This window comes from Colletotrichum chrysophilum (assembly GCF_026319265.1).
Source record: "Colletotrichum chrysophilum strain AFK26 chromosome Unknown scaffold_10, whole genome shotgun sequence".
Classification (NCBI taxonomy): Eukaryota; Fungi; Ascomycota; class Sordariomycetes; order Glomerellales; family Glomerellaceae; genus Colletotrichum; species Colletotrichum chrysophilum.
In genome coordinates, this window is record NW_026517297.1 from 526,516 (window position 1) to 547,655 (window position 21,140).

A 21,140-nucleotide genomic window follows, 5' to 3' on the forward strand; every position below is an offset into this window, starting at 1 on the left:
GGCGGTGGATCGGAGGCTGCATGCCGCCTGGTTCACGAAGCTGATATCGCTGGCCGTAGTGGCTGACAAGCGGGCGGTTTCGGTCGATTTGTTAGAGCGTATCCCGGCTGAACGAAGGGCGCTTTTGGCCGTTATTGTTGTATTCAACACCACCGTTTGGGCGGCTGGAATACAATCGTAGAGCGGACGTCTTTGAAACGGTTGACTGGTTCCTTGTTGCTAGCATTTGGATTGGACAGTCCAAGAAGGCTGCCTATTCAAGGACGTCCTCGGTGGGTCAACCACGTCGACAGCAACAAGAGGCTCCAAGTAAAAGCAAGCATTCCTGTACAAAGAAACGCGAAGGTCGGCCAGACAGCCAGTCAGCCAAGCGAACGACTCGGCATCCAAAAGAGAGGCTAGCAAGAAAGTTAGTCGAGGCGAGGCGGCAGTCCGTCTGCTGGTTGGCTCCAAGCCCTTCTTTGACGGAGGCAGCTCGACCATCACGGACGGGTCCAAGTGGTCCGCACAGAAAGTCTTTGCTGGGCTCTGTTAGCATCTGCTGGTAAGGACGGGGTAAGAAGACGCCCGCGTTCGTTTCGTTGAGCAGAGTCTTGCTCCGTTGGAAGGCACGTCGGGTCGGCAAGAAGAGGTCGGGGGATCGAATCATACCGAGAAAGAAAGTAAGGCCGGCAAGAAGAGAAGAGTAAGGATTTCTTTTACCCCGTTTCCAGCACCCCCTTCCCACGTCTGCCAAGGTACCACCTCCAACCAAGGGGACGACGATGGGAGCTTCATATTATTGAAAATGGGAATGAGACCGGGAGGTAAGCAGCACCAGCACCGGCACCTGCTCCCCCTGCTGCTGCTGCACGGTAACGACCTCACATCTCACGCAGCAGGAAGGCGCTGCAGCAATCAGCACTACCTCCCTCCTGCCTCACGAACGAACGCATCGGAAGCACTCCGGAAACAACTGGCAGGAGCCCAACCTGACCTGACCTGACGCAGGAGACAGAAAACAGAAAGCAGCAATCCATTCCGCACCTTGTCTCCCTGCCCGGCCAGGCCACGGACACCTTGGCTCCAAACCTTGACCCTACCTCTTACTGATCCGACCTGCTGATCGTACGGTCGTACCTGAAGCTCCTGCTCCTGCTCCTGTTCCTGCTCCGACATGTCAAGGAATTGTATTAAGGCAAGTCCCGTTAAGTTGCCGTTGTATTATGTAGGGGAAAAAAAAAGGGTACTTGCATTGTTACAAAGGCTTGGGGTCCTGGACCTTGCTTTTTGTTTTGCATCTGCATCCTCATCCGCATCCGCAACGACACTTGCCTCTATTCAGACTTGCAAGCAACAAGGGTCGACGGGATATTGCGTTTTTGCACCTCGATTTTTGCTCTACTCCTCCTGGTTTTATTGCATTGGTACGTCGTCCCCTCTTTAAGCTTCACACCTGTTTCTCAATATGCCTCATCTGCGTTATTACCGACTCCGTTAAATCGTTGCTCTTTATTTTTTTTCAAATTCAAATTTCTGTTGGGGGCTGCCATTCCCGTCCTTCCCTCCCCGGCCCCATATGCCCGTCAACGGTGAACCATGCCAGCTCTGCTCCCACTACCTACGGATACGTCCACGTTCTTGGGATGACCTCGGAAGTTCGTGCTAGCTCACACTCGTTCCCCCGTCAGCTGCGAGACACCAAAGGCCAAAACCAACACCAGCACTCGAGGTGGTGGTGGTGGTGGTGGCCGGGTGTTCGTTCCATTTTTTTTCTTAGGGACTACCTCTAAAAGACTGCCAGACTAAAGATTGGTGTGGGTGTGTGTGTGTGCGTTCGTTCGTGTGTTTGTGAGGGTGTGATCTCGGGACTCACACAGATCCCTCGTCCCAACACGCTGTCCCGCCCCGCTCCGCTTGGCCTGTGACAGAATGGTAGCGGCATGGAGAGGAGATGAGATGCGCTATTCTGGTCATCTTAGCACCACGGCTGTCAGTGACATGGCCGTCTGCGCCGCTACGGATACCTAGTCCACGGTTTCGCAGCACCTGATGGAGACTGCTTGTGGCTGTCACTTGCACGCCAAAACAGACGGTAGCTGCAACAACGGCACCGGGGCATTGTCGTTGAAGTTTTTAGATACCACACACGGGCAGACACCAGACACCACCAGACACAGGCATGTCCATCAAACAAGGACCCCATCGATCGTCATCTCCATCTCATGTTACTCCCGAGGCCTAGAACTTTTCACCTGAACTGTCACTGTGTGTGGATTCTTGACGACTTCACAAGCATCGTCGTTGTCGTTTTCCCTCCCCTCTTTTCTCGCGGCTCAGTTATTGGCATCGTCACCGGGCCCCTGGGCTGTGTTGTTGTTTTTTTTTAGCCTGTCAGGCCAGCTCGGGGTGGTAGTGTCTCTTGCCCACCTATTTTTTATGGTCTATGCAACTCTGGCTGCTCTGAACAGGCCACGGCTCATACGGCTCATGTCCGCTGTCCACCCTCCACAATTAACCTTCTCTCCTCTCCTTGCGTGTCTCCGTGTACGTGTTTCCGTTTATTGTTTTCCTGCGTCGGCTTCGGCTGGCACTTGGGGGCCCATTTCGTCGTCTCCATCCCCATCAGTCTCCAATCGTCTCCATCTCCATGCCCATCTCCATATCCTACCTGCCTACGAACAATATCATAAGCACGAGTGGCTCCGGCACTAACAAGGGCGCACATCAGGACCCTAGCTCGAGAGCTGTCCTCCAACAACCGAGTCCAGACCCTCCTGTCTCCGTCTCCGTCCCTGTCCTCGTCTGTCTGGCGTCTGCTCCTGCTCCTGTCCTCTGCCACTGCCACTGCTGCTTTGACGTCCCAGGAGAGGAGCTTCGGCCAATACCTTGCCGAGTGTCCAGGGCGTCCCCAAGGTCAGGTATCCGTACCGAAGTCAGAACCACGGCCCGTAGTTTGAGGTACTGCCGGCCTGGACCCTACATCCCAGATACAGCAGCATTCGAGGACGGCTGGCGTTGCAGTTTACGGACCCAGACCCTTCGACTAAAACGACTGAGATCCCCGGTGTCTGCCACCTCAAAGGGATCTTGGCCAAATTCTACAACATCCGGAGGAAGCAACGATTAGCAACGACTGGAGTGTGCAGGTGTCCAGCGGCCAGGCCACTCCCCACTCAAGCAAATCAACCGGGACTCTGTGGGGTTCGAGGTGTTGTGTAGCTTGTTGCTTGCCTTGGGCCTGCCTGCCTTGGGTTGTGTGAGTGAGTGAGTCGACGGCGGTCCACGTCCACTAAGGTGTTGAGGTTTGAAGGTGGGCTTGAATCCTCGCCAGCCAGGCCGTCGTTCGTTGCTCCTCACCTGAACCATACCTCCCCTCGCGCAACGACGAACTAAGACCGGGGCGAACAACTTGCTGCTGCTTCTCACTAACCGACACCACATCGGCAAGGCGTAACTCACTACTGCCCGCTACAACTGCGCTACTTGCGCGATCCTCTGTGTGCCCGTCTCGGTGGCTTCTGCCATCACAGGCTTCACCCGTCCTAACGGGCACCTGGGGGGTTTTTTTTTTTTTTCTTCGATTCCAAAGCAAGCTTGTAAGTTGGACCGCTCCTTCCTGCGTGCAAGGTGAGGTGAAGTCAGTAGGAAAAGCATGCACCTACATACCTACCAAACCAAACCAAACCAAACCAAGTCAAACAAAACCAGCCAGCACCTTCCTTCCACTATTGCACCTCTCATATGGGCACCTCCAGTGCCTTCCTGCCACTCACTCCTGCCTGCGTTACCTCCCTACCTACCTTAGGTACCTACCTGACCCGGTCAGCGCTGCAAAAGGCAATCGCTCCAAGCCGTTCACGCCTTCCTCCTGCCTGCGTTAGCCGCTACCACCCAACCTTCTTCCTCCCCTCCGCTGCCCTACCTCACACCTACCTACCTTACCTTACACACCCGCCCACGAACCGACCTTGCCTTTGGGTTCCTGCACGCGCTACAGCTCTATATGGCAGTAGGCGTGGGCAGCTCTTACTCTTTTTGTCGATCCGTGCCTCCCCTTCGAAGTGTGGCAGCCCCAGGTGTGCCTCACAGGTGTGCTGTATCCGTACTCTACTCGGTACCTGCTTTTGTACTTGACCTATCCCTCCTCCATCCCACCCACTCGCGCTCCCCTCCAATAATCATCATCGTCACCACCATCCTGCCAAACCGCCTCTGGGCCGTTTGATTCAATTTGATTTTTTTTTTCTTCCTTCCTCCTGCTCTTTCCAACTTCTACACTTTTTCACCTCTCCTGCCTTTCCCGACAGCGAGCCGTCCGTCGTTGGGCGTCTTTTCGTCGTCGCATGTGCTGAAGCGCTGACCTTCACTCGTTTCAAACTCCAGCGCAAACAGCGACAGCTACCTACCCACCTCAGCGGAAGAAATATCAGCTACTTTATCCGACCTCAACCTTGAAAATCCCCATCTCTCCAACCACACATACAACTAACCCGGTACCAACCCCGGCTTTCGGTAGCTGAGCCTGCTTTTCCACCGCTGGCGCGCTCCATCCATCTCCGAACCCGAGGTCCTTCTCCAACCTCACCCTCGCACCTCAGCCAAAACCGCCCCAGTCACAAGCTTTCAGGCGTGTTTCCTTGCGCCGCCCGGGTTCCCTCCCGTTGTCACTCCGAGTACCAAAGTTGTTCCTGTCCTGGGAGGCCTACAACGAAGCTTCAAGTTTTCAGCAGGACTTGTCCAGTTCGCCATTGCCTCTCCTGCGCCGCCTATCCCATCTCTTGCCTCAGATCGGAGCACAGCCGCTTCTGCTTTGCATTTAAAAGCCCACCAAGAAACAAGGCCCCACTACAGTCCTCGGCCGCCGAGTATCTGACAAGTCTTGACTCGACTGCCAGGGACTTCGGGTGGCTTTTCGCCACTGAGCAAGTCAGCAGACCCCACCACTACTCCAACTGAACAGGGCCCTTCTGTACTGCCCTGTGGTCCTGTGGGTTCGACCTGCACCCCCGGCACCACGAGCCTTTGGGAACGCACGCTTGCACGACACCCCCCTGCTCTCAGCGCCCATCGACCCCTACCTGCACCCCGGTACCATTTAGGACCCAGAACCTTTTAGACTGGCGGGTAATCGCCTGCCAGCCCAGTCGGGTCTCCAGTCACTGGCCTTCTGCTCCAACATCTTGGTCCCGAAACGAGATCTCGTGTCTGATTCTTGTCTCTGTGGGCTCCCACTTCCCTTACGACGCTCCGGCTGCAACTTGCCACGGGGACCACGCCGGTGCAGTGTCCTGCAGCTCTGGATACCTCACTGGATACCTCAAGAGGCAATGGTGTGAGGTCAACCACTTACATACATCCCCGGATCACGAATTGGTGAGTACTCGACTACCCACGTACCTACGTAGGGACACGCACCGCAACTTTGCCTCACCTTTTTCTTTTGCTTTCGTTTTGTCTGGCTACTCCTTCCTTTCCTTTCCTTTTCCTCTTTCCTTCCTTCCTTCCCTCATCCCGCACAGGGGGGAAGCTCTTCCCTTGTATTGTTATTTCTGACATCTGACCTCATCGCCCCCAAATAGTCCACACCATGGATGGTGTCGAGAAGCCGCCGCTGCTGTTTCGGCACAACAGCGACAGCCACGACGAGTTGGCAAATGCCTGCCGCGATGGCTCCTGGCCCGCATGCATACTTCAGAGTATCCTTATTCTATATCCTATGGTCTTGTTGATCATCTTCATCGGATCAGCCGCGACCTACACAGTTCTCACGGCAAAAAAAGATGAGGAGGAGTCCAAGGTGGAGACGGACATCTTGGGTCCTGGCGGTAAGAGGCTGCCTGTGACCAAGAAGAAGAAGCGACGCGACGACGACGAAAATCAACGCGTACGAATCGGTCCCGACATGTCCCCGACTTCAAAAGCCTGGCTCAAATGGATCACTCTTGCCGTATTCTTCTCCTTCATCGCCAATGGCATAGCACACATTAGCCATGTTGTTGAGGAATTGGAAAAGGCCGGACTGCCCAAGCATGGAGTGAAGAGGTGGGAGGAATCGCAGAGCATGGCCGTATGCCAATCCCCGCGCTTTCCACCCTCATGGCACGCAGCTAATTTGACATAGGTCTACCTCATAGGCTCGCCGAACCTGTACCTCTACGTATTCATCACCCTTCTCGAATGGCGCACGAGCCCGACGATATCACACTTCATTACCTGGACACTTGGTTTAATCGGCGAATTCACGATCTGCGTCTGCACATTTCTTTGGATCATGGAGCCTCAGTACCTGAAGACGTCCCATGGTGTCGAAGAGATTCCGGCCTCCAAGTGGGACTTGGTCGACCTCATCATTTATGTCGTTCGCCTGGTTCTTATGATGACTCTTGTTGGCATCTACACCGCTGCTTGGATCAAGAAGCCCCGACAGCAGGCCGACGACAAGGTTGAGGAGTTGAGCTCTTCTGCGCGGGCTGACGAGACCACGCCTCTCATGAACGGTTCCAGAACATCGTACAGCAGTCAAACCGGCCGGGATGCTAACGGTCGATCGCTGCGCAGCTCTCGGAACGGAAGCCTTGTTGGCAACACTAACGGTGCTGCAGAGGCCGCCGCTGTCAAGGACGTTCGAGAGCCCGGCTTTTATCGACCCGACAAGGCCCCCCACAAGACTTGGTGGGAATACGTACGCAGCTACAAGATTTTCATTCAGTACCAGTGGCCTCGAGACAACCCTCGCCTGAAGCTGTACTACTGTCTTTGCTGCGTTAATCTCGCCGCGCAGAGAGCTATCAATGTCTTCGTTCCATTGATTGTGGGTTTGCTCACAACGAAGCTGAGCAAAGGCGAATCACCGTGGGGTGTTTTGGCTCTTTTCGTCGTCCTGCGGCTCATGCAAGGCCAGGGAATGCTTCTGGATGCGTTCCGCGCCATAATGTGGGTGCCGATCTCGCAGAACTCCTACAGGGCCTTGACGACGGCGGCCTTTGAGCACGTACACTCCCTTAGCCTGGATTTCCACCTGGGAAAACGAACTGGCGAGGTTCTGTCTGCTCTCAACAAAGGCGCTTCGATCAACACCTTCCTCGAGCAGGCGACATTCTCCGTCCTCCCCATGACTATCGACTTGATATTCGCAATCTCCGTCTTCGCCTATGTTTTCGATCCGACATACGCCGCAATCGTCAGCTGCTTGACATTCTGGTACCTGTTTCTCACAATAAGAATGGCGCAGACTCGGGCCGACCAGAGGAGAATTATGTCAAACGCCGACAGAGAGGAAGAAGCTGTGAAGAACGACTCAATTATGAGCTACGAGACGGTCAAATACTTCAACGCTGAACAGAAGGAATTCGGTCGCTACAGAGACGCTATTGCCGCCTACCAAGACGCCGAAAAGAAGGTTGCGTGGGGTGTCAACCGGATGAACGTCATCCAGGCCTGCATCTTTATCCTCGGATTCAGTGTCGTATTGGTCTTTGGAGCATACCAGGTTACTAGTGGTACCACAGATGTGGGCAGATTCGTCACTCTCCTGACGTATCTAAACCAGCTGCAGTCGCCACTCAATATCTTTGCGTCTTTCTACCGCACCATCCAACAGTCCCTCATCGCAGGCGAGCGCCTTCTGGAACTGTTCAAGGTCAAGGCTACGGTTGTTGATGCGCCAGGTGCCGTACCTTTGACTGAGTGCAACGGCAACATCCGCTGGAACAATGTGGCATTCAATTATGACTCGAAGAACAAGGCGCTTAAGGATCTCAACTTCGAATGCAAGCCTGGAACCACAACCGCGTTTGTCGGCGAATCTGGAGGTGGTAAATCCACAGTCTTCCGCCTTATGTTCCGTTACTATAACACAACCTCAGGAAGCATCGAGATTGACGGCAGGGATGTCAAGGACCTTACTATTGATTCGGTCAGAAGGTTCATCGGAGTCGTCCCCCAGGATACCACACTCTTCAACGAGACACTCATGTACAACCTCAAGTATGCCAGGGAGGGTGTCACAGATGAAGAGGTCTATGAAGCTTGCCGAGCAGCCAGCATTCATGACCGCATCATGTCATTCCCAGACCAGTACAACACCAAGGTCGGCGAGCGAGGATTGAAGCTCAGTGGTGGTGAACGCCAGCGGGTTGCGATTGCCCGAACTATCATCAAGAACCCCAAGATCATTATGCTGGATGAGGCTACCTCAGCTCTTGATGCCCACACCGAGCAGCTGATCCAGGACAAGCTGGGGCACTTGGGCCAGGGTCGCACATTGCTAGTCATTGCGTGAGCTTTTCCCTTTGTGTGATTGCCGGCTTTTCAATAGGCGGATGTGCTAACATGTGACACCAGGCACCGCTTATCCACAATCACGCACGCCGATCAAATCATTGTCCTCAACAACGGTACCATTGCTGAGAAGGGTACTCACGAGGAGCTTGTTAACGCCAATGGTCGGTACGCGTCAATGTGGGAGAAGCAAGTGCAGGCCGAACGCGCTGCAGAGAAGGCTCGCGCTGCCAATAGGAAGGCACAGAAACTCCTCAAGAAGGCCAACTTCGGTCCTAAGAAGCAATCGGATGGGCACTCGGACGGATACACTAGCCTTGACTCGTCGACAATCCTGCCCGGAAGCTCAGGAATCAACTCCAAGGCCAATACGACTGGCGAGGATTCATCCAGCGCTTCTAGCAACAGCTCTGATATGGAATCCATTCATAGTGACCACCACCACGACTCGGATCATTCGGATCATTCGGATCATTCGGAGCACTCTGATCACTCCGATCATTCAGAACACTCTGATCATTCTGATCGTCCTCGGCATCGCTAGACCCAACATCGAAATTCTAGCGTCAAACATGCAACACGGCATGACTCACGAGGGCCACCAAATTTGGAGATGCCCTCGACGACACCACCCAACACCTCTACTCATTCTCACCCCTAATTTGTGATTACCATTCACCTGGTACCACACAATACTTTCATGAACACAACGAGGCACGCGCCTTTTTACGAATCAGTTACTACGGATTAACGGCTTTAAGATTGCATCAAACCGGCGACTCGGAGTTTGGAGTTCATATACATCGTTCTCTTTCATCTCTCTCTCTCATCATTGGGACCCCGAAAACATAAAAGGACTTTCACGAGTGGTACAAAACGGCGGCTTTGAGAACGGAATCTCAGCCCGACTCGGTTGGTTGGTTGGCAGGGGGCATCATTCTCAAATCAACGTTCGAAGCACACGACTTTCTCTCAGCTGCATCAAACTCAGCCTTCGATTCATAATATGTCTTTTCACGACCGTTGAGTGCAAATCGTCTTTCGACCGGATATTGCATTGGTGGTTCGGCATCATCATCATCATACAGGGAGGGGAACGTTCTTCCTTTAATCATGGGACCTCTACATCAAGACTTGTTTTTTCCGATTATTACAGGGTCATCACCTGCTACCATGGGCAGGCCGTTCGACATCGCGACGCAGATACCACAGTCTTACATACCAGGATTTGGTCCTTTCTTTCGATTCGGCAGTCGGGAGGGGTTGGATATCGGGAAAAGGCTTGGGTAAGCCTTGCAGGGGACGGTAGTGCAGGAACGGAAGGTTTTGGCATTGGCATTTTGAAATCCCTTCTCGCACGACTTGCGGAGGGTGTGGGCGGATGACAGCAGGACCACCTCGTTTTCCGAGGAGGACCAGCTGTCGTACAGCTTACTTGCGTTGCTTGCATTTTTGGCTCCCGATTAGGGATGGATGGGACCACGAGAAACAAAGATGGAGGACGGGATTTCTCGACTGCTTTTTTTCATGTTTTCTTGTTTTTTTTTGGGGGGGGGGGGGGGGGGGGGGGCACACAGATACCTTGGGATAAGGTGTTCACTGGAGTTTAGCGGTCTTGGACTATACCAGGCATGGAAATACTCATTGGTTTTGATCTGCATTAGCAGCATTTGGTACTGGGCTTTACTTGAATAGCCAAGCTGGAAAGCGATGGGACTTTCCATGGCGCCCTATTTACGATCACGGACGGATGGGAGAATCTCATGACACAGGACGGGCGGATGATATAGTGCCGGTTAGCGAACGAGACAAGACCAGAGACGAATGGACGATATTATTTCATATCTTGTTGTTTCCGGGAATCGATTGATACAAATCACCTCGCGAACCTGAGTAATACGAAGCCGGCACCCGAGTCAAACCCGACGGTGGTAGGCGCACCAGCCACCTGCCTAACTGTTGAGTTGACTTTTGGAATTCGAAGATTTCGCCCGAGGCTCGTCCCAAAAACGGCAGCTTGTGAAAGCGGGCCGAGTGTGGCGGCGCCGCGACTGCGGATGAGAAGTGTGGTCCACGCGCTCTAAGCGACGTGTGTGATGGATCGTCGAAGCACGTTTGGAAGATCAGTGACGGGTGAGCAGGAGACTTGGCGTCGCATCGCCGCAAACGATTGACTCTTCGGCCGGCGTGGAATCGAGAATTTTGACGTTTGTGCCAAGGCGAATGCATGCCGGCGGTCACTTCTTGGGGCTTTGTTCCATACCCTCAGTCCAAGAATATGGGGTAAGTGGAATGGGTCAAGAGCTGATCGGTTTATTGAAATTAACTCTAGGTGGTTGAATTCTCCGAGCGCTGGGCTACGGTTGGTCCGCAGTAGGTTGCCGCCCCTCCCGGGGTGGACTCCTTGAGGCTCAAGGCCGGAGGACAAGGGTTGACCTTGCATAGACTATCTTGTTGGTGTTTCAGCTCGCACCAATTCGAGGTCTTCGCACCCCTCCATCGCAACAACTCAAAACCCTTTGCCGTATCTGAGGGTTTTACAAGAGTGGGATTGTGGCGGTACGGGTGCCGGCCAAGTGGTCGACGTCGCCGTCATTCTGTTGCCGTCCCATCTCGCCATTGTTGCTCGCAAGGCCGGGCCTTTCGCAGTGTTGAGCCGATGACCAGAGCCTTTCTCTGCCCGGAGGCGAAAAGATGGGTAGCTTTATGCCCCTTTTGGGTAGCATTCATCCTCGAAACTGGAGCGAATTGTGTCATACGTGCCTCCCGTTGGCCGATGCGACGAGTTGACTTTCTCTTTCGGGCACCTACGCTCATGTAAACTCCAAGATTTGCTAATATTTCTCACAGAGACGCTCACAGAGACGGAAATGGACTTGTTTGGTTTGCACGGCTTCGGCGGGGTGATCGACTCGGGCTCCATACTCTTGTTTGCTTGTTTCTGTGGGACAAGAGGAACAGAGTCGTATTCCCTCAGAGTTATCCGAGTGTTGCCAATCAAGAAACCAGGATAGCATATTACCCAAAAGGGGGTTCCTTCACCACGGATGTGATACCAGGATCAAGTCGATCCGATGCCTTGTCTGCCCACCCACACATCATCATTCCCCCTCAACTCACCGCATGAGTTGACCAAAGAGGCAATGCTGAGTCTATCCCCTTCTCAACCCCCATACAAGTGCTCCGTGCGCTCAAACAGTTGCGCAGTTGCACACATCGGGCCTTCGTCTCAGATTAGGCTGCTCGTCTAACCGCGGCCAGCCTATGACAGAGCGCTCGCACCTCGCGCCTGCCAACTGTCTGTCACGCACGGCACCCAAGACCAAGCGGGCATTGCATCGATTATAATTCCAAACCCCCCTCGAAGGATATCGCATTTGGTGCACCTCGTTTGCTTTTCTGGGTAGACCGACAGAACATATCAACATTCCGCCGGGAGGAATACGAAAGCGACTGGTTTCGATGCGAATGATTTAATAAGCGAAAAGGAAATAGATCGTCTTTCACACTTGGTTACGGACTCCGTCTTACACACGACGACTTTCGAAAACCCCGTCTTTGACAGAGTGCCTTGGACAGGACCTTCAAGATGGCGGCAAAGAGCGGCTGGACCGAGTCAACGGAGAATCTTGCCGTGCGCAGGATTGAGTCCCCCGATGCCCAGGTGGTTGGAACGACGCAGTTGTTCGAGGGAGGAGTCATTCGATATGTTCCGATGCCCACGCCGGATCCGAAGGGTTAGTTTGCGATGTTGAGCGTGGAAGACCAGGATGACGGGGATTATGCGACACTGATGCTGACACGATGGGGTAACAGATCCTTTGAACTTGCCGAACTGGAGGAAATGGACATCCATCGGAGCGCTCTGCTTCTGTAGGTCACCAAGAGCTGCCATCAGCTGTCCTGACGCTAACCACCAACAGTTGGTTCCCTCGCCTTGGCTGCCGAGATCATCGTCGGCGCCTTGGTGCCCGTGTTCGTGCTTGAGTACTCCGGCATCGACCCCCACATTCTTTCACAGATCGATATTAGCGCCCTGAACAAGCCGGGTGAGATCGCCCTTGACCCCGTCAAGATTCTCGCGGGTCTCGGTGGCCCCCCGCTGTGGCAGGTTTCCCTGCTCGCCTCGGTGCCGCTGCTCGTCAACGGTCTCAGCTCATACATCCTGGTGCCGCTGTCGATCGCCATCGGTCGCCGCCCCGTGCTGCTTCTTTCTGGCTTCCTCGCGTGGACTGGTGGTCTCTGGGCTGGTTTCTCTCAGGGCCTTCCCAGCCATCTTGCCGCGCGTTGCTTTCAGGGTTTCGGCGCCGGTGCTGTTGAGGCTTTGATCCCTCTCATCATCCAGGACATGATGTTCATCCACCAGCGAAACAAGGCCATTGCCTCCGTCGGCGCCTCTCAGGGTCTCCTGATTGTCAGCTTGGGTATTATGTCTCCCATCATCGTCTCCCGCCTCACCTGGCGCTTCATTTACTGGATCACCTCTGGTGTTGGTGTGATTGCCTGGATCGGCCTTATCCTCCTCGTTCCCGAGACCCGCTGGATTCGCAGCAACGATGAACTTGGTAAGCACTTGCTTCTGACCCTTTGGTCAACTCAAGCATTAACACGAAGCAGCCGGAAAGGAGGTTTATCCTCTTCGCCCTGGCGAAACCCGCCCTCGCATCGATGAGTCCGCCTTCCGCCCGCGCTCCAACTGGGACGAGTTCGGCATCATGAACTACGGCTACGAGTGGAAGGCTGCTAAGCAGTCTATCTGGGACATGCTCAAGACCACTGTCTTCCCCAACATCATCTGGGTCATCATGATCAACTCCATCCTCGTGTCTCTCCAGGGTGCTGCTGGTCAGGTCGGTTCGTCGATTCTCATCGCTGCAGGATGGAAGTTCGAGACGCTTGGTTTCGCTGTCATTCCTATCGTCATTGCATCGCCATTCGTCTGGTTCTTCGGCGGTTATGTCGCAGATTGGATTTCCAACTTCCTCGCGAGGCGCAACGGAGGTCGTCGCGAGCCCGAGGGTCATCTTGTCAGCTTGGTGTTCCCCCTCTTGGCCTCCATCGTCGGACCTTTGCTGTTTGGTTACGCGGCCGAAAACATTAGAACGCTGCCTTCGATTGTCGTGCTGGTTTCCATCTTCTTGATTGGTTTCGGTCTTTTGACTGCCAACACCATCTTTGCTGTCTACTTGGTTGAGAGTTATCCTCAATTCGCTGGGTGCGTGATTATGCTCGGGATGATTCGAGTTATTCCCCTGCCGTTCATTGAAACTTGAAGTGCTAACATCTATGTCGTACAGTCCTGTCTTGGTCAACGTCTCCTCCGCCCGCCTTATCATCGGTTTCATCATGTCCTTCAACGTCACCACCTGGATCGAAGATCTTGGATTCCTCAAGAACTTTGGCATCTACAGCGCTGCTCTTGCTGGCATTTCCATGTTGCTTCCCGTCATGTACAAGTACGGCAAGCCGATCCGCGCGTGGACCGCCGGCCGTCTCGAGCCCGCGATGCCTGCCAAGGTCATCGACGACGACGACCAGTACTGGAACAATGACAAGCCGCAGTGGCAGGACGAGAAGCTGGGTAGGGCTATCTGATCTTGTGTTACACCGGGACGCGTACAGGGGCAAAAAGTGCTGATGAGAATCTTTCTCCCCTTTCAGGTACTCCCGTTGGTGTCGCCAGGCCGATGTAGAGAAAGGAAATTTCCCCATCAAACCACATAAACTTCAGAAAAGGGGGGAGGTTTCAAGAAACGACAGATTGGACAGTACAGATTGGCACAAGTTGGTCACGGGAAAGGAACTTACGGTGTTGTGCACGCATCTCATGGCTGTATGCGGAGAGAGAAAACAGGAGAGGAGAGAAGTTACTTCGAGCTGGGGGCAAAGGGTGTCAATTCAGCCGGAAGGGTGTACATTACGGGGTTTTCCGAGGAGGGATTCAGGCCCGGTCTGAAGTCCCTATAATGATTTGACGGGGGGAACAGAGTGGGCGAACGAACGCGGCGGTTCGGCTGCTTGAAGCGGCTGGCTCTTCCGGGTTTTGGCTGCCTTCATGTCTTCGATGGTGGAGGGGGAAATTCAAGATCGTTCACGACGCCTATAGTCTTTGTGTGCTGTACGCGCGTTTGTGGAGATACCCTTACTCACCGGCTCATCTCTTCACGATGGTCGTGTGCTCTAAGATACCTGCAGACACGGCTGTTGCGATGATTCGGGTTTAGACAACATGAACCAACTTTCTTTTACTCTTTCCCCCCCATGATCATTGATGTGACGTGAGAAGCGACCTCAGAATACCGACGATGCGAACACCGAGGTCTGAATTTATCAGCTCATCCAGTCTCTGGTCTAAGAAGGGTATCTCATGTTTGCGATATTTCAACGAACACTCCGAATACCGACCACGCGGCAAGGTTTGAAGCCACCTCCAACCACGAACCGCCCCTCCAAAAGACCCTATATCGAGAACGAAATGAACTATCCCTACTAAACGCCAATTCAAAGCTCTGTCATGATCTCATGTAAGGCGGTAGTTGCCATGATATCTCGTACTTGCATTCCCTCCACCCAAAAAAAGGTCCAGCCACAAACTCACCTCCATCTGCCGCGCCAATCCAGTATCCAAACAACGACTACGGCGGTAGAGTTGAGTTAGACATCGGGCGCCCTCCCCGCCCTTGAGAAAGGTGGTGGGGGGTGGGGGATCAGCGTCTCGCCCAACCCAAAGCAGCACATGTTCGTCCGCAGCCTCGGTAGCTCAAAGTCTAAGAATATAACCAACAAATGTCAAGGCTCCCCCGACCACTCCATGCGAATTCATGCCGTGGACACTGCAAGGCTGACCCATGTTCTCCCCAAGGTCATCTGTGGAGGGCGCGGGGGAGGAGATTTAAGAACAACACCGATTCCTTCGAGACGCTCGGATGGGGGAGCATTATGAATGCCGACGAGGCAGAGCAAAGCGACAACATGCCACAACGTCCCCTGTACTCCCCTCTCTGTTCGAGTTCCTTTAAAAAAAAAAAAAAAAAAAAAAAAAAAAAGGCTGTAAGCATAATCCTGTCGAAAAGTTTCCGTGCCATGGAAAACGCATAAAATGGCTGCCGCGGTGTTGTCGCTGCACCGAGCCCCGAGCTTCTGGTAAAGTTATGTGTAGCCCTCTGCACGATACAGTTTTCCGGGGACTTCACAGGGCGAGGCGATGGAAGTTGCCGCTTCGTCCGTCCTTTGGGTATGCGTTCTCTACGTTTTCAAGCTCTACTGCCATGTCGGCGGATTATTGCCTATTGTTCTTCCCACGGATCTTTTGAATGTTATGCATATGGCAAGGATGAGATGACAAACGGCCATAGCGGCAGTCAGGGCAACGACGAAGACACAGAGAATCCGGCTGTGATGGTGAAGTTGCTTCTGTACCTGGATGACTCCTGTCCAGGTAGCCAGTCTCTCGATGATGGATCCTCTTCCCCACGGGGATGAATGTGTGATTTGGAACATGACACCTTCAACCGTCCGGCTCGAACCGAGGTGACAGAATGGGGGAGAGGGAAGGAGTCGTCTCGGATGCACTAGGCTCTGCGGTTCCGCGTTATGCAGTATGAATATTGTGAGAGAGGTGATGGTGTTCTGTGTCAAGCGTATGTGTGTGTACGCTGAACCACTCAGACGACATTCTCCCGAGGCTTGGGCGATGATTGGGCGTGTGAAGCGCGGGTAGGCCATTTCTGTTTACAAGGGATCCCTTCTCAACGAAGAGACGATGTCCTGGTTCTGATGACCCAATCAGCCCCGTAAGGTCGGAAGGGTTTCCTCCTCTGTAAGGTCATACGATGGGCTAATTAACACGAAACTGCCCATGTAATACCGGAAACAGATGCAACGAGTCGAGGCGGCACGGTCTTCACATCACAAGGATAGGACTGTATTTATGTTGATGATTTTTTGATAGTGAAATACCCGATATGCAATAAACGCCGAAACCCATGATCCCATTAGACAACCCAGTTTATGTGAATGAGTGTGCCAAGCGCAATTCCCGTGCAGCAGTCTCGTCCGGAAGGTAAAATGAAAAGTCTCCAGCCAAAAGAAATAGCGGCCGTGCCCGGTTCAAAGTTGCACCTTGAAGGAAGTGCGTCCGGGGAAACAAAAACAAGTCAACCTCCCACAGCTACATTTTAGCAAGGTAGGTTCATCGACAGCAAGCTGTACTGTCTTACACACCAATTTTCGACCAAACCAACACATCTAGAAGATGCTGTTGACGATGTTGGAACCGATGGTCGCACCGGCACCAAAGATGGCCGCGTTACCGAGCTTCTTGCCAAACTTCTTGCCCATCTCGCCGGCCTTGCCACCACCGCTGCCCTCGGTGTTGGTCTGCTCGTTGGCAACAGCGGCGGGCGGCGCATCGGCATTGTACGGGTTCTGCTGGGGCGGCGGGCCTTGCGGCGGCTGTCCGTAGACCGGCTGCTGAGGGGCGTATTGCGGCTGCTGAGGAGCCCACTGGGCCTGCGGAGGAGCGTAAGGCTGAGGGGCGAAAGCACCCTTGGCCGAGTCCTGCTCGACAAGGACGTACGTCTTGGGGAAGATGCCCTCCTGGCCGGTGCGCAGGTTCTTGCCCATCCACCAGTCCTGGTTCATGTACTCGTGGATGGCGATGCGGTCGTCCCGCTCGAAGGCGACATCGCGAGCATCGGCACCGGCGTAACGGTACAACGCGCGGGCGTGCGCAAGGATAGGCTTCTCCGGAGTGCGGGAGGGGAGCGACGGGGGGCCCGTCTGGTTGTAAGAGGGCGGCGCCGGAGAGGCGGTCGGCTGGACATTGAGAGCGGCCATGGCGTTGGTTGGGGGAGCAGTTGGGTTGTTCTGGACGGGAGTAGAGGCGTTGGGAGCGGCACGGGAAGCAGCGCCGTGGAGAGGGGTCTCGGAGGGAAGGGTTGCGTGGATGTTGTCGTAGGTTTCTTCGGTGATTACGCCCTTCTCGAGGAGGTTCTCGAGTTCCTGATAAAAGGTCAGTCGTCAAGGTTCTTGTGTCGCCCGGAGCAAGCGGATGGCGGATGGCGGATGAATTTGCGTCAAACACGGTTCAGACAGCCCGAACCGGTTTTTCCACTCTTTTCCACAAAACCGACGATCAAGTGTTGCGAGACGTACATTCTTGATGGTGCGCAGCGACCGGTTGGTCTCGATGATTGTCTGTCTGTCCATGTTGCCTGCTGGATAACCCCACTTGAGTAAGACCGGCTTTCAGGGTTGCGCAATGAGGTCGTGTATTTCTGATGAGCTTGCGGTAGGAAAAAACGAGCAGTGTGGTTTATCGTCGTCAGCGGCACGAGAGGTCCGATTACTAAAATCTGGAGGCAAAGTGTTGTTTCCAGAACAAACAAATATGTCGGATTGCGGTTAAAGCCCGACAGGAGACGAGACGGACTAAGGTGGCGCTCTGGTGGAGGGCCAAGCTGATAGTGAGTGGCAGTGCGGATTAGGTAACACAGGACTAGGACTTTGAGCAGGTGGCAGAGTCACATTGCCTGAGTGGCCTGCAGCATGCTGGATATCGGAAGTGTCTGGCCTGTGAAACTCGAAACAATCCGCGTACCGAGCTAGCCGTCTCCCCGTCCTAGGGGATCATCCACTGACAGAGCCCACTGTCCACTGGACGAATCCGCCCAGCCCGTCCAGCTCAGGGAACGGGGCTTGGCGATCGTTTCCCTTACGACTCAGCCAATCATGCCTTGATGAATCCCGGAGGGCGGTGTTGCAGAGACCCGCGGGTTCTCGACATTCAAAGTAGCACTTGTCCGAGTCGGGAGGGAATTTTGCAGGTCTTTTGCGTGTTTTCGTCAGCCACGAACTAAATTGTGCCGCCTTGACCGATAACATGCTCTTGGTCTCGTATTGTATATTTCCTTTGGAGGCAGCCAGACAAATGCACTGGCGGCAGCCTTGTTGCCCAGTGTCACCAAAACTCCGTTCTCAGTACAGGCTCCAGTGTAATCGCCAAGCATCCAATCGTTAATATTTCATATCTAGATCCTGTAGAGAAATGACATCTATAGTATCCAATTGCCTTTTTCAATCCCAAACACCTAGACGAACTTGCTGTTCTTGTTGACGTACAGGTCAACATACTCATCCACAGGAGTGGCCTCCAGCTTCTTGGGGTCCAAGCCAAGATCGACAAGCTGCTTGACCTTGGTAGCATCGAAGTGAGGCTCCAAGTGTCTCTTGTACTTCTTCAGGATCTCAGGCTTGGCCTCCTCTCTTCTCAGGCGGTGTCCGAGAGGCGCCTCGACGACAACCTCCTCGAGCACGGTTCCGTCGTTCAGCTCGACCGTCAACGCGTTGGAAATGGTGCGGAGAGCGGGGTCGTGGTAGTCCTTGGTGTACTGCGGGTCTTCGACACACTTGATCTTCTGGCGCAGAGACTCGACGAGGGGGGATGTCGCGGCCTCGCTGCCGTCGACGTAGTCGGTAGCCTCGAGACGGCCAAAGACGAGCATGACAGAGGCCATGTACTGGATGCAGTGGTCACGGTCGGCGAAGTTGTCCATGGGCTTGAACTGCTTGTCGATAATGCGGATGCAGGCCTCGTGTGTGCGGCAGGTGACGCCCTTGATGTCGGCGGCGGACTTGCCCATCGACTTAAGCTTTTGGTGGATCTTGGATGACGCCTCAACAGCAGTCTGGGAGTGGAACTCGGCTATTTTTGATCAGTCGTGCTGTCGAAGAAGCAAGGCACAGTGACACTAACCAGGGTAGGACACCTTGAAGAGGACGTTCTCCATGACATAGCTGCCGTACGGGCGCTGGAACTCAAACTTGTTGCCCTTGAAGAGGACATCGTAGAAACCCCAGACGGGGGCAGAGAGGACAGTGGGGATGCCTTGCTCGCCCTTCATGACCTTGAGGGCCAGGTTGACGGCACGCTGGCAAGCATCACCGGCAGCCCAGGACTTGCGGGACATGGTGTTGGGAGAGTGGCGGTAAGTTCTCAAGCTCTGACCGTCAACCCAGGCCTGGGTGACGGCGTCGGCGATCTGCTTCTCGTTGAGGCCGAGCATCTTGGAGACAACAGCAGTGCTGGCAACCTTGACGAGGACAACATGGTCCAGACCGACCCTGTTGTACGAGTTCAGCAGGGCCAGGCAGCCTTGAATCTCGTGGGCCTTGATCATGCCCTCGAGAACATCACGGATGGTGAACTGCTTGCCGCCAGCAATGTTACCGCCAGCCTTGTTGGTACGGGTGATCCAATCGGCAACGGCGAGGATGGCACCCAAATTGTCTGAGGGGTGACCCCATTCAGCAGCAAGCCAGCAGTCGTTGTAGTCGAGCCAGCGGATCATGGCACCAATGTTGAAAGCAGCGTTGACGGGGTCCAGCTGGAAGTCTGTTCCAGGGACCTTGGGGCCATTGGGGACGACGGTGCCAGGGACGATAGGTCCCAGCAACTTGGCGCACTCCTTGAAGCGCAGGCCCTCAAGACCGCAGCCCAGAGTGTCGAGGAAAACCCATCGTGCTGTGTCGAACTGTTTTCACGAGAGTGGCGGTTAGCGGCGGCGATCCGGTTGAGACGCGGGGTAAGAACAGTAGAGCGGGTCGGCGGGCAGGGAGCTTTGAGAAGAGCATCGAGGAATACTTACAGCAAGGTCGGAGTCGACTTTGTAGTTTTGGACGTAGGAAGCAATGTCCTTGATCTCGGGGTCGTACTCTCGTGACTCGGCCATGGCTGGTGCAGCGCTCTGTCTGGCAGATGCGGTTGAAAAGTTGGAGGAGTGTTGAGAAGCGGAGCGAGTCGTGGGAAAAGCGGCAAAGTTAGTGGAGGCGACGCCAGCGCGGAGAGGAGTAGCCAGACGGACGCTTCGCGATTGGAGACGCAACGATCGGGAAGCTGTCCTGAGACCTCGGTTGAGCGCAGCAGACATGACCGCAAGCTGGGAGGAGATTATGCAGGTCAATTGGTTGTGATTGGGAGGTGAGATGAAAGAAGGTCAAGATACCACTGTGAGAGGAGGGGTATCTTTGTTCTGTGCCAATCTCAAGGTTGTCTCTCGCTCTCTTTCTCTCAATGGAGGTCACTCAAGGCTGAGGGGAAGATGGGGTCAAAGTGGGAGGAGAAGCTTTTTTCGGGGAGAGGAATTGGAGATATATCTTCTCAAGGTAGAGAGCTGTTTCTGGGTGGTCTCTGGGCAGGTCCAGTCTCGCTCAGGTGGAAGGGGAAACGGTTTGCCGCTCTCTGCCGAAGCTTGTGTGGCAGCTTGATCCGAGGTTGTGTGCGCTTACCCTTGGCCTGCCATGATGACAACAGAGGGGAGCTCGCTGCGGGCTTCACTGCACTGCGATGGACACCCGTGGGTGCTTCTCCTCCCTTGCCTGGGGCCGCGGGCGGGGGAGCTTTGACGGTAATCTGGGCACCAGTGGGCGACGTTGGGGGAGGAATGTGGGGAGGCATGTTCTGCTGAGACCCCTGGCTGTACCGCACGAGCTGCTGAGGAGCTTCCGTCCGAGTAAAACCCGGCGGGCTCCTCGGCTAGCGGCGGGCAACTGATAAGGCAACGATACCTAAACTTGATCTTATCGCCCATCTGGGGCCGTTGCTTCAGCTCACAGAGATCGCGCCGTTGCAACAGTCCCGTTTTAAGATGAGGTAGTACTTAGAGACACTCACTCACCCCAGAGTAAGTCATTTCACGGTCAATTAATGGGCTGAAGGTTACTTTGTAAGATTTTGGCACGCAATTGGACAGTTTGGGCCTGTAAACAGCGAGATGCCTCACGAGACCGTGTTTCCATCATGTACAGGCCAGCTCACGATGGGCATCTGTTATCAACGAGACGGTAAGAGAACCAAATATCCAAGCAAAATAGCTTTC

At 54.3% G+C, this 21,140-nt stretch overlaps 4 protein-coding genes across 4 annotated transcripts; 2 read left to right on the forward strand and 2 right to left on the reverse strand.

Moving 5' to 3' along the window:
- Window positions 1-5,569: 5,569 nt before the first annotated feature.
- Window positions 5,570-8,806, forward strand: COL26b_002182 (uncharacterized protein; the record flags this gene model as incomplete). The annotated part of the gene is made up of 3 exons (XM_053175110.1): window positions 5,570-6,049; window positions 6,104-8,259; window positions 8,326-8,806. The coding sequence occupies 3 exons, from the start codon at window positions 5,570-5,572 to the stop codon at window positions 8,804-8,806; spliced, it is 3,117 nt and encodes a 1,038-aa protein (XP_053041054.1).
- A 3,045-nt stretch (window positions 8,807-11,851) lies between these two features.
- On the forward strand, window positions 11,852-13,857 carry COL26b_002183 (uncharacterized protein; the record flags this gene model as incomplete). The annotated part of the gene is made up of 4 exons (XM_053175111.1): window positions 11,852-11,999; window positions 12,186-12,827; window positions 12,880-13,477; window positions 13,560-13,857. The coding sequence occupies 4 exons, from the start codon at window positions 11,852-11,854 to the stop codon at window positions 13,855-13,857; spliced, it is 1,686 nt and encodes a 561-aa protein (XP_053041055.1).
- Window positions 13,858-16,509: 2,652 nt separating this feature from the next.
- Window positions 16,510-17,472, reverse strand: COL26b_002184 (uncharacterized protein; the record flags this gene model as incomplete). Its single annotated transcript, XM_053175112.1, has 2 exons — window positions 16,510-17,265; window positions 17,419-17,472. The coding sequence occupies 2 exons, from the start codon at window positions 17,470-17,472 to the stop codon at window positions 16,510-16,512; spliced, it is 810 nt and encodes a 269-aa protein (XP_053041056.1).
- An 881-nt stretch (window positions 17,473-18,353) lies between these two features.
- Window positions 18,354-19,994, reverse strand: PDH1 (ATP-binding cassette transporter CGR1; the record flags this gene model as incomplete). The annotated part of the gene is made up of 3 exons (XM_053175113.1): window positions 18,354-18,967; window positions 19,019-19,796; window positions 19,911-19,994. The coding sequence occupies 3 exons, from the start codon at window positions 19,992-19,994 to the stop codon at window positions 18,354-18,356; spliced, it is 1,476 nt and encodes a 491-aa protein (XP_053041057.1).
- Between the last annotated feature and the right edge of the window lie 1,146 nt (window positions 19,995-21,140).